This window comes from Natator depressus, chromosome 23, assembly GCF_965152275.1.
Source record: "Natator depressus isolate rNatDep1 chromosome 23, rNatDep2.hap1, whole genome shotgun sequence".
NCBI classification, from domain to species: Eukaryota; Metazoa; Chordata; order Testudines; family Cheloniidae; genus Natator; species Natator depressus.
Genome location: NC_134256.1, coordinates 20,359,167 through 20,369,873, shown reverse-complemented (window position 1 = coordinate 20,369,873; position 10,707 = coordinate 20,359,167). Strand labels below are relative to the sequence as shown.

At 65.5% G+C, this 10,707-nt stretch overlaps 1 protein-coding gene across 2 annotated transcripts; it reads right to left on the bottom strand.

Annotated features, from left to right (window-relative positions):
* Window positions 1-876: 876 nt before the first annotated feature.
* On the bottom strand, window positions 877-7,086 carry HSPBP1 (HSPA (Hsp70) binding protein 1). 2 transcript variants are annotated; one of them, XM_074937812.1, is made up of 9 exons: window positions 7,009-7,086; window positions 4,659-4,772; window positions 4,289-4,464; window positions 3,924-4,137; window positions 3,275-3,499; window positions 2,706-2,861; window positions 2,350-2,446; window positions 2,061-2,172; window positions 877-1,363 (listed from the first exon to the last, which is right to left on the bottom strand). In XM_074937812.1, the coding sequence occupies exons 3-9, from the start codon at window positions 4,415-4,417 to the stop codon at window positions 1,286-1,288; spliced, it is 1,011 nt and encodes a 336-aa protein (XP_074793913.1). In that variant the 5' UTR covers window positions 4,418-4,464; window positions 4,659-4,772; window positions 7,009-7,086; the 3' UTR covers window positions 877-1,285. The 2 variants fall into 2 exon arrangements, with proteins under 2 accessions (XP_074793913.1, XP_074793914.1); XM_074937813.1 differs by having other exon boundaries at window positions 4,659-4,769; window positions 7,009-7,030.
* Between the last annotated feature and the right edge of the window lie 3,621 nt (window positions 7,087-10,707).

Sequence of the window (10,707 nt, the reverse complement as noted above, 5' to 3'; positions counted from 1 at the left end):
GCTTTGCAGAAAGCTGCATATCGAGATAGCTGAGCCTGGGTCTGTGACATCGTCACGCTGTGTGACAGCACCGGCCAACATGACATCATCTCTCCACACGTCTGACATCATCAGTGCGCGCCACCCAGTGCTGGGGCATGTCCCCCCTGCGTGACAGCATCACCCTGAGACAACCCCTCCCAGGGGGTGACCTCATCCCCTGGTGTGACATCACCACCCCGCATGTGATGTCATCTCTCCAACTGTGTGACATCACACCACAGGGCATGTCCTCATGGCGTGACAGCGGAATTCTGAGACTCACTGACATCATCGCTCTGAGCTGCATCATCAGCTAGATCATGTTTGACATCATCATTGCACCATCAGCACTTTAGCCTAATTGCTGGGGGTATGACATCATCACTGTAACCTCATCAGCTAGAATACCCCTGCACCCCTGAGCCAGCCAGTCCCGGCCCTGGGTGGACCCCCTAGAGGAGAAAGGCCACGAGCCCCATTCCACAACCTCCCACCCTTTTACCTAGGTCCCAGCTCTTCCCATGACACTCCTCCACCCAGCGGCCCTGGCACCCCCCAGGAAAGAGAAAAGGATCCACCCAATACAGAACTTTTATTAGAAAACCACTGGCAACAAGAACACAGGAACAGGCAGAGCAGGAGGGCCCCAAGCTGCATCCCCCCAGCTCAGCCCCCCACCCTGCCCCTTAGACCCCCCCCCCACATGGGGAGCATGTGACAGCAATGGGCATAGCACCTATCCTCTGGTCTCCCAAGTCAGTCGGCACCCCCACACGCGGGTCCCGATCAGGGCCGGCACTCCCCAGAGGGAAAGGCCCTGTGCCCCATTCCCTACCCACCCCGCAGCCAGCCAGTCCCCTGCTCTGGCGGCACCCCCTAGAGACCTCACCGGTGGGGAAGTGTTCTCAGTTTCACCCCTCGCTCCCTGAATTCACCATTACAACTCGAATGGCGGGGAGGAGGGGGTGTCTCTTGCAGGCTCTACACAGAACAAATGGGGGCCAGAGGCTCCTGGTTCTGATCCAGCTGAGGGCCCTTCTCTCTGGGGTGGCTCCAGCCCCTCTCCCCAGCCCCATGTGGGGTGGCGGGGGCAGGCAGCCAGGGGCCCTCAGAAAAGCCACCCACACGAGACAACAGAAAAGGCCGGGAAGAAACCACCATTCTGAGGAGTGGGCACCTCAGGGAAGTCACCAATCCGGGAGGGGAGGGGGACACCAGGGGCACCGGGGCTGGTCACAGATCCGGGGGGGGGCACTGGGGGCACTCATCGATCCATGCTGCTGTCCTCGGGGGGCGTCTGAAAGCAGACGCGCTGGAGCCGCTCGCAGAACTCCAGCTCCTCCTAGGGGAACACAAGGCACAGGGGTGAGCAGCTGGGCTGCCCCACAGCCGGCAGGGTGGGAAAGTTCCCAAGCTAAGTGGGGTTCGGGTGGGTCGTGGTGTGGACGGGAGACCCAGCGGGGTGTTGCGGGGCGCGGGCTCAGCAGGGGGCGCTCTCCCCAGGCAGTCAGTGCTGGCGCGGGCACTAGGGGGCACTGTGTGCAGGCTGAGCAGGAGGCCCAGTCCTGGCACTGCTGCTGGGAAGTTCACCACAGTCCAGCTGAACTCCCGCTTGGGAAGGAATTGGGGGTAGGTGGGAGCAGGGGCGGTAATGAGCGAGGACCACTCTGCCCCCCACGTACCCACCATGCCATTAGTTTAGTTAAGGAGCCGCGGGATCTCATGACTGGGTGGAGCAAGGGCAGAGATTCTCTGTGAGCCGGGCTGCCGCGGCGCCAGCTCACCCACCAATGCACGGAGACGCTTGCGGAGGGGACCGAGTAGATCTGGGATCATTATTGGATCGCATACGGAGGGCAGTGCCCCCAGTGCCAGGCGAGGGGAGGGAACCGAGCACGCTCAGGGGCAGAGGGCAGCCTCAGGTTGTGCACAGGGTGTGGCCGGAGGGTGGTGCCCCATAGCGCCAGGCAGGGGGAGACGGGCAGAGGGACGACATGCGGGTGGCTCTGACCCGGAAGAGCATCCCTCCCCCCTCCTACCTGGAACTCCTCCTGCTGCTGCAGCAGCTGGCAGCGCTCCCTCAGCAGCTCCTCCAGCGCCAGCTGCGGCTCCCGGCACTCCCGCACCCCCTGGGGGAAATCCGTCACCAGGCTGCGGGTGGGGGTTGGGCAAATTGGGGGTTATTCTCAGCACAGACCAAGGTCCCATCACTCCCACTGACTACTACCCCTCCCGCCCCCCAGCTCTACCCACTAGGCTCCATGCCCCTCCCAGACCTGGGAAGGGAACCCAGGAGTCCTGGCCCCCGCACCTCCGTTCCCATCTCACCTGCAGAGGGCCCCCAGGACGTGTTCATGGAAGGGGCTGTGCTCAGAGCGGATCAGAGCCACCAGCTGCTGCACCATTCCCATGGAGCACAGGGTCTCTGGAAAGGGAGAGCAGCGAGTTAGGGGGCTGGAACATGGCCCCAGGTGGGGGACAACGACAGAGGATGATGACTCCCCCCAGTGCCAGGTTGGGTGGGAGACGGGGCATGGCCGGGCGGGAGGCAGAAGGTGGCACCTGGCCGGGCAGAGGGGGCCGGGCCGGGCGGGAGGCAGAAGGTGGCACCTGGCCGGGCAGAGGGGGCCGGGCCGGGCGGGAGGCAGAGGGCAGCGCCCCCCAGCGTCCCAGAGGCCCCTCACCTTTGTGCTCCGGGTGGTCCAGCAGCAGGTTCTGCAGCAGGAAGGCGGATTTGACCTTGAGCTTCTCCACAGGGCTCTGCATGGCGCGCATCAGCACCGAGAAGCCGTCCAGCCGCAGGAACTGCTGCAGGCCCCCCTCCTGGGCGCGCACCAGGCCTGGCGCCGGGGAGAGGGGCAGAGAGAGCCTCAGCTGGGGCAACGCACGCAGCTCCTCCCCACGCTGCAATGCCGCCTCCGGCCTCTGGGGGCAGAGGAAAGCAAGGGTTCCGCCCCCTGGCCTCTCTGCTACCATGGGGCCAGTAATCTCTATGGCTGTGAAGCCAGTGCCCCCTAGAGGGCCCCATCCCCACCCCTGCCTTGGGGCCAGATCAGAGCCAGCGCTCCCTAGAGGGGACAGGCCCCGTGCTCCATCCCCACCTCTCGCCCTGCAGCCAGACAGGAGCCAGCAACCCCCACGGGGGACAGGTCCCGTGCCCCATCCCCACCCACTGCCTTGGGGCTGGATGAAAGCCAGCGCCCCCTAGATGGGACAGGCCCCATACCCCATCCCCGCCCCCTGCAGGACTCACAGGAGATGGCAAAGAGCGCCTTGATGCGCACTGCGTCGGCCCCGTCGTGGTCCAGCAGCCGCAGCAGCTTGCGCATGCAGCCCAGCGCCAGGGCCTGCTCCTGCACCTTGGGCACGTTCTGGGCGCAGGTGCCCACGAGGTGGGCAGCGCGCCAGCGCAGGTCCGGGATGGGGTGCTCCAGGTAGCGATGAGCCAGCAGCCGCATCCCGTCCAGCTTGCAGAAATCTGGGGGGGCGGGCCTTGACAGCAGGTGCCCCAGAGACCATATGGTGCCCATAGGGGGTTCTCAGGCAGCTCCAGCGAGGCACCCCCTAAGCCAGCCCCACCCTGTGGGGGTCACCTGCTCGCAGGCTCAATTACATGGTTCACCCCCCATGACCCAGCTCCCATTCAGGGGGCCCCATCTCAGAGATCAGGCCTCCTCTGGGGGCAGCCCTGGTGCTCTGACAATCCACCCCCCCTCAGAATCCTCACTGCCTTCCCCCCACAACACCACCCCCCACTTCCCAGTCCATGGGCACCCCCTGTTCCCATCCCCCCTGCCCCAGCACTCCCAGGATAATCCCCCATCCCGGCTCCCTCCCGTCCTGCCCCGAGTGCCCCTCTCCTGCCCCCCAGAACCCCCTGCCCTGAGTGCTCTACCCCATACCTGCAGCGTTGTCCAAGTTCTCGCACAGCTCAGCCAGCAGCTCCAGCGCGCTAGCCTGGCGGGAGGGGTCCCCCTCGGCCGGCTCCGAGGTCTCCCCGCCATCCCCTCCAGGGGACATGGCCTCCAGCACCCGCAAACACTCCTTCATCTGCTCCACCTCCTCCAGCTGCCCCCTGAATGCCTGGGCCATGGCCTCCTGCAACCACTGCCGCCGCTGGGGGGGCGGGGAGAGAGGGGGTCAGCGTCCAGCCCCGTCCCAACCCTCCCCGAGCCAGGGGGAGAACCTGGCTCCCAGCCCACCCCCGCTCTAACCACTAGAGCCCACTCCCCTCCAAAGTCAGGACAGGACCCAGGAGTGCTCGCACCTCGTCAGACATGGGCTCCAGCTGGCTGGGCTCGGCGTTGCCAGCGGTGATGGCCATCTGCAGCAGCCCCTGCAGGTTCTGCGGATGCTCGCGTGGCGGCTGATTCCCCCCAGCGCCCCCTTCAGCCATGGCTGGGGCAGTGCGGGGCCAGAGAGCCAGCGCCTCGGCCACGGGCCCTGCAGAGAAAGGCACAGACAACAGGAGTCAGGTACGGAGCTGGGGAGAGAACCCCCGCACCCTGGCTCCCAACGCCCCCCTACTCTAACTGCTAAGCCCCACTCCCCTCCCAGAGCCGGGAGGGGACCCAGAAGTCCTGGCTCCCACATACCCTGCCCCCCAACTCTAACTCATCGACCCCACCCTCCATCACCTAGGTCCGGGGGGTCCAGGCGTTCCCAGACGCTGGGTCCACGCTGAGCACTCGGCCTGTGGCGGGGGGGTCGCTGGCGTCCGGCTCCCACCGCTGGCACCACAAGAGGGTCTGCTGGGGGGCGGGGAGAGAACCCAGGTCAGCATGGGAGGGGGACCCGGCCAGGCTGTGGGGCGCAGGGTAGCAAGGGAGGTGTCCCCCATTAAACAGCCCCCAACAGCCCCCCTCCCTGGGGAACAGCATATCACCCCTCCCCCCGTCTTCTGCCCCGCCCCCTCAGCCACCTCCCCCCGTCCTCTTCCCTGCACTGCTCCCCCCCTCTTCTGCCCCCCCCGGTCTTCTGAGCCACCCCCCCATCCTCTTCCCTGCCCCGCTCCCCCCCTCTTCTGCCCCCCCGGTCTTCTGAGCCACCCCCCCATCCTCTTCCCTGCCCCGCTCCCCCCCTCTTCTCCCCCCCCCGGTCTTCTGAGCCGCCACCCCCCCATCCTCTTCCCTGCCCCGCTCCCCCCCGGTCTTCTGAGCCACCCCCCCATCCTCTTCCCTGCCCCGCTCCCCCCCCTCTTCTGCCCCCCCGGTCTTCTGAGCCACCCCCCCATCCTCTTCCCTGCCCCGCTCCCCCCCTCTTCTGCCCCCCCGGTCTTCTGAGCCACCCCCCCATCCTCTTCCCTGCCCCGCTCCCCCCCTCTTCTGCCCCCCCGGTCTTCTGAGCCACCCCCCCATCCTCTTCCCTGCCCCGCTCCCCCCCTCTTCTGCCCCCCCGGTCTTCTGAGCCACCCCCCCATCCTCTTCCCTGCCCCGCTCCCCCCCTCTTCTGCCCCCCCGGTCTTCTGAGCCACCCCCCCATCCTCTTCCCTGCCCCGCTCCCCCCCCTCTTCTGCCCCCCCGGTCTTCTGAGCCACCCCCCCATCCTCTTCCCTGCCCCGCTCCCCCCCCTCTTCTGCCCCCCCGGTCTTCTGAGCCACCCCCCCGTCCTCTTCCCTGCCCCGCTCCCCCCCTCTTCTGCCCCCCCGGTCTTCTGAGCCACCCCCCCATCCTCTTCCCTGCCCCGCTCCCCCCCTCTTCTGCCCCCCCGGTCTTCTGAGCCACCCCCCCATCCTCTTCCCTGCCCCGCTCCCCCCCCTCTTCTGGCCCCCCGGTCTTCTGAGCCACCCCCCCATCCTCTTCCCTGCCCCGCTCCCCCCCTCTTCTGGCCCCCCGGTCTTCTGAGCCACCCCCCCGTCCTCTTCCCTGCCCCGCTCCCCCCCTCTTCTGCCCCCCCGGTCTTCTGAGCCACCCCCCCATCCTCTTCCCTGCCCCGCTCCCCCCCCTCTTCTGCCCCCCCGGTCTTCTGAGCCACCCCCCCGTCCTCTTCCCTGCCCCGCTCCCCCCCTCTTCTGCCCCCCCGGTCTTCTGAGCCACCCCCCCGTCCTCTTCCCTGCCCCGCTCCCCCCCTCTTCTGCCCCCCCGGTCTTCTGAGCCACCCCCCCATCCTCTTCCCTGCCCCGCTCCCCCCCTCTTCTGCCCCCCCGGTCTTCTGAGCCACCCCCCCATCCTCTTCCCTGCCCCGCTCCCCCCCTCTTCTGCCCCCCCGGTCTTCTGAGCCACCCCCCCATCCTCTTCCCTGCCCCGCTCCCCCCCTCTTCTGCCCCCCCGGTCTTCTGAGCCACCCCCCCATCCTCTTCCCTGCCCCGCTCCCCCCCCTCTTCTGCCCCCCCGGTCTTCTGAGCCACCCCCCCATCCTCTTCCCTGCCCCGCTCCCCCCCTCTTCTGCCCCCCCGGTCTTCTGAGCCACCCCCCCATCCTCTTCCCTGCCCCGCTCCCCCCCTCTTCTGCCCCCCCAGTCTGCTGAGCCACCCCCCCATCCTCTTCCCTGCCCCGCTCCCCCCCCTCTTCTGCCCCCCCGGTCTTCTGAGCCGCCCCCCCATCCTCTTCCCTGCCCCGCTCCCCCCCTCTTCTGCCCCCCCGGTCTTCTGAGCCACCCCCCCATCCTCTTCCCTGCCCCGCTCCCCCCCCTCTTCTGCCCCCCCGGTCTTCTGAGCCACCCCCCCATCCTCTTCCCTGCCCCGCTCCCCCCCTCTTCTGCCCCCCCGGTCTTCTGAGCCACCCCCCCATCCTCTTCCCTGCCCCGCTCCCCCCCTCTTCTGCCCCCCCAGTCTGCTGAGCCACCCCCCCATCCTCTTCCCTGCCCCGCTCCCCCCCCTCTTCTGCCCCCCCGGTCTTCTGAGCCGCCCCCCCATCCTCTTCCCTGCCCCGCTCCCCCCCTCTTCTGCCCCCCCGGTCTGCTGAGCCACCCCCCCTCACCCTACCCATCCTCTCCACTGCCCTGCTCCCCCACAGCCGCCCCTCCCCCACCGTCCTCTGCCCCACTCACCCCCTACCGCGCCGCGCGCTCCCCACTCCCAGCCCTGGGCGCCGCCATCTTGGCCGGGCGGGCGGGGGGCGGGGCCTCGAGGAGGGGGCGGGGCGGGGCGACCCCTGCTGGCGGGAGCGGAGCATGGGCGGCTGGGCGCGAGCCTGGGGGAATCTAGGTGGGATTGCTGGGGGGGAATTGGGGGTGGGGTTGGGGGGATCTGGGGGGGTGTTGGGTGGGTGGGGTTGGGGGAATCTAGGTGGGATTGCTGGGGGGCGGGGAATTGGGGGCGGGGTTGGAGGGATCTGGGGGGGTGTCAAGCGGGGGGGTTGGGGGGATGTAGGTGGGATTGCTGGGGGGGAATTGGGGGTGGGGTTGGGGGGATCTGGGGGGGTGTTGGGTGGGTGAGGTTGGGGGAATCTAGGTGGGATTGCTGGGGGGCGGGGAATTGGGGGCGGGGGTTGGAGGGATCTGGGGGGGTGTCAAGCGGGGGGGTTGGGGGGATGTAGGTGGGATTGCTGGGGGGGATTGGAGGTGGGGTTGGGGGGATCTGAGGGGGTGTTGGGTGGGTGGGGTTGGGGGGATGTAGGTGGGATTGCTGGGGGGCGATTGGGGGTGGGGTTGGAGGGATCTGGGGGGGTGTCAAACGGGGGGGTTGGGGGAATCTAGGTGGGATTGCTGGGGGGGAATTGGGGGTGGGGTTGGGGGGATCTGAGGGGGTGTTGGGTGGGTGGGGTTGGGGGGATGTAGGTGGGATTGCTGGGGCGAATTGGTGGGGGAAGGGAGTTGGGGGAATCTAGGTGGGATTGCTGGGGGGCGGGGAATTGGGGAGGTTGGGGGATCCAAGGGGGGGCTGGGTGAGGATGTTAGAAGGTCTTGGGGGGTTGGGCAGGGGGATCCAGGGAGAGCTGGGGGGATCTAGGTGGGATTACTGAGGGGGAATTGGGGCGGGGCTGGTGGGGGCCCTCCCATGGGGGCTGGATGACAAAGTGGGAATTTTCTGTCATACGTGGATGGTTCCTGTGCCTGCCTCAGTTTCCCCCACCCCCAGACTCCAGGTCGCTGCCTGGTGGGTGCAGGCGGGGGGGTTTACAGCCACTGCAGGCAGCCCACCAGAGCCGTGTGGCGCAGGGGTCCCGGGGCTGGCTGGGGTGGAACGAATGGGGTGTGAAAGGCCATGACCCAGAGCAACTGGAGGGTCGGGAGAGACAAAGGGTCACTTCAGGGACCAGACAATTCACCCCGAACAAGGGGATTCTCCAGCTCTGGGCAGAGCTCTGGGGGTGAAGCAGGGGGTCTGGAGCCCAGGGCTCAGTCTTGGAGGCCGGCAGGCCTCAGGGCCTGGCTCTGGTGGAAGAGGGGGGGTCTGCCACTCCGATGGGTTCCTCCAAGGGACGGTTTAAAAGATGGGGCGTGGCCCCGATCCTGGGCAGGGGGATCCAAGAGGGGGCGATGGCGGGGATTGGGCAGGGGGGTCCTGCAGCTGGCTGATGGGGTGGGGGGAGTGCAGGAGGAACTGAAGAGGCTCTGAGGGGATGGATGGGGCAGGATTGGCCAGCAGGGGCCCACCAGAAGGGGTTGGGCAGGGGGCTGCAGGGAGGGATTATTTGGCATGGGATCCAGGGGAGGTGTGTGTGTGGGGGGGATTCGGGGGGCCTGTGGGGTATCTAGGGTGGGGGGGCAAGGCAACGACTCATCCCCCACCAGCCCCAGTGGAACAAAACCCCCAAATCACTGGGATTTCAGCCTTGCATTTAAAAGGAGGAGCCAACCATGGGCCGGGGGCCATCGCGCGGGTCCTGCCCCACCGTGCGGGGAAACATCCATTTCCAAACACTAGATGCGCCCCTGCCCAGTGCCTCCCCGACCCATGCCAACGGCGCCTGCTCCACCAGAACCAGCGCTGGCCCTGGCCCGGGTATTGGAAACAACCCGGGATCATGACAGCAATCCCCAGGGCCAGCTTGAGGACCAAGAGGCACCGAGGTTAGGGACCCAGATTCGGATAAACCTGCCGGCCGAGGACCCCAGGACGGCTCCCGAATCTCGGCGTCCAGTTAAAAAAGAAAAAAAAAAAGTTTCTAGCCGGCACGGCTGGGGAGGACAGTTTGGAAACGGGGCCGAAGCTGCCGGTGTCTGCAGAGGGCCCAAGCCGGCCGCTCGCGGGGTGGGAACAAGCAAGGAGGGGACATCAGAGCTGGTGTTTCCGCACTTAGCCCGTCTCTGGGGAACAGAGCTAATGGGGAAGGTGCAGGGGGGTCGGATGGGGGCGCTGAGGCCAGGCTGGGCTGTGAGCTGTTCCGTGCCCTGTGAGGGGTCACACACACAGCGCAGGGTCCAGCCCCTCCAGCAGGGGGCGGCAGACATGGGACACACACACACCCATAGGCGCACTGACATTCACTGTCTTTGTCACACTAAAACAGATCACACACCCCGTGTCTCTTTGTCACAGCCTGTCTCTCACACGCACAGTTCCACACAGAGAATCACAGTTCCACACACAATCATACAGTCACACAATACCACAGTAATCACCAACACCATTACACACACCACAATCACACCGTCACAGCCATGAGCATACCACTACACAGCCAAAGAATCCCAGCCACAGTTACTCACACCACAATCACAGCCACGATCACACAGTTACAGTCAGTCACAGACACAGTTACACTCCTGCCAATAACAGTCGCAATCACACAATTACCCAGCCATACGATCACACTCAATTACACACACAACCATCACACAGTTACAGTTACACAATCACAGACACACTTAGACACACAACAGTCTGTCGTAGCCACGCTCACACAATCACCCAGCCATGTAATCACAGATCCAATTACACACACAACAATCACACTCACCCAGCCATATAATCACTCAGAGCTACAGTCTTACGATCACAGAAACAATTACACACGCTGCAATCACAACTGCCATCACACAATTACCCAGCCATGCAATCACAGACCCAATTACACAACAATCACACAATCACAGCTGCAATCACACAGTTACCCAGCCATACAATCACAGACCCAATTACACACACCACAATCCCCACAATCACACAATGACAGTCACACAGTCACAGCCATACAATCACTTACACAGTTACCCAGCCATACAATCACAGGCACAATGACACCACCACAACTGCACAATGACAGTCACACAATGACAGCCGCAGTCACACAATCACAGCCATACAATCACAGCCCCAATTACACACATGACAATCCTACATTCACAGCTGCAATCACACAGTTACCCAGTCATACAGTCACAGCCCCAATTACACACACCACAAGCGCACAATTATGCAGCCAATCACAGCCACGGTTGCACACCCAGCAATCACACAATGACAGTCACACAATCACAGCCACGTTCACACAATCACAGTCACAGCCACACAGTCACAGCCACACGATCACAAATACAATTACACACACCACAATCGCAACCCACGATCACACAGTTACCCTGCCAGGCACCCAGACCCTGAGTCCCCCCCCTCCCGGTCACCAAGGCACGACACCCGCCCAGCGACAGCCCCCCCCCCCCCGCCTACGACCCCCATCACATCCCCCTTCCCTCTCCCCGCTCCCCCTCTGTGCCCCCCCGCGCTGCGGGCCGGGTTCACCCCGCCGGCGACTGTCACCCGGTGCCCGGATGCTGATGCGGGGGGGGGGGGGGGAGAGGGGG

Excerpts from the sequence above, each read along its gene's own strand:
- HSPBP1 (XM_074937812.1), bottom strand. The coding sequence starts at position 4,417 with ATGGCTGAAGGGGGCGCTGGGGGGAATCAGCCGCCACGCGAGCATCCG. Across the intron at positions 2,862-3,274 it reads GGCGCTCTTTGCCATCTCCT|GCCTGGTGCGCGCCCAGGAG; the intron begins GTGAGTCCTGCA and ends CCCCGGCGCCAG. Across the intron at positions 2,173-2,349 it reads GTCCTGGGGGCCCTCTGCAG|CCTGGTGACGGATTTCCCCC; the intron begins GTGAGATGGGAA and ends CCCCACCCGCAG.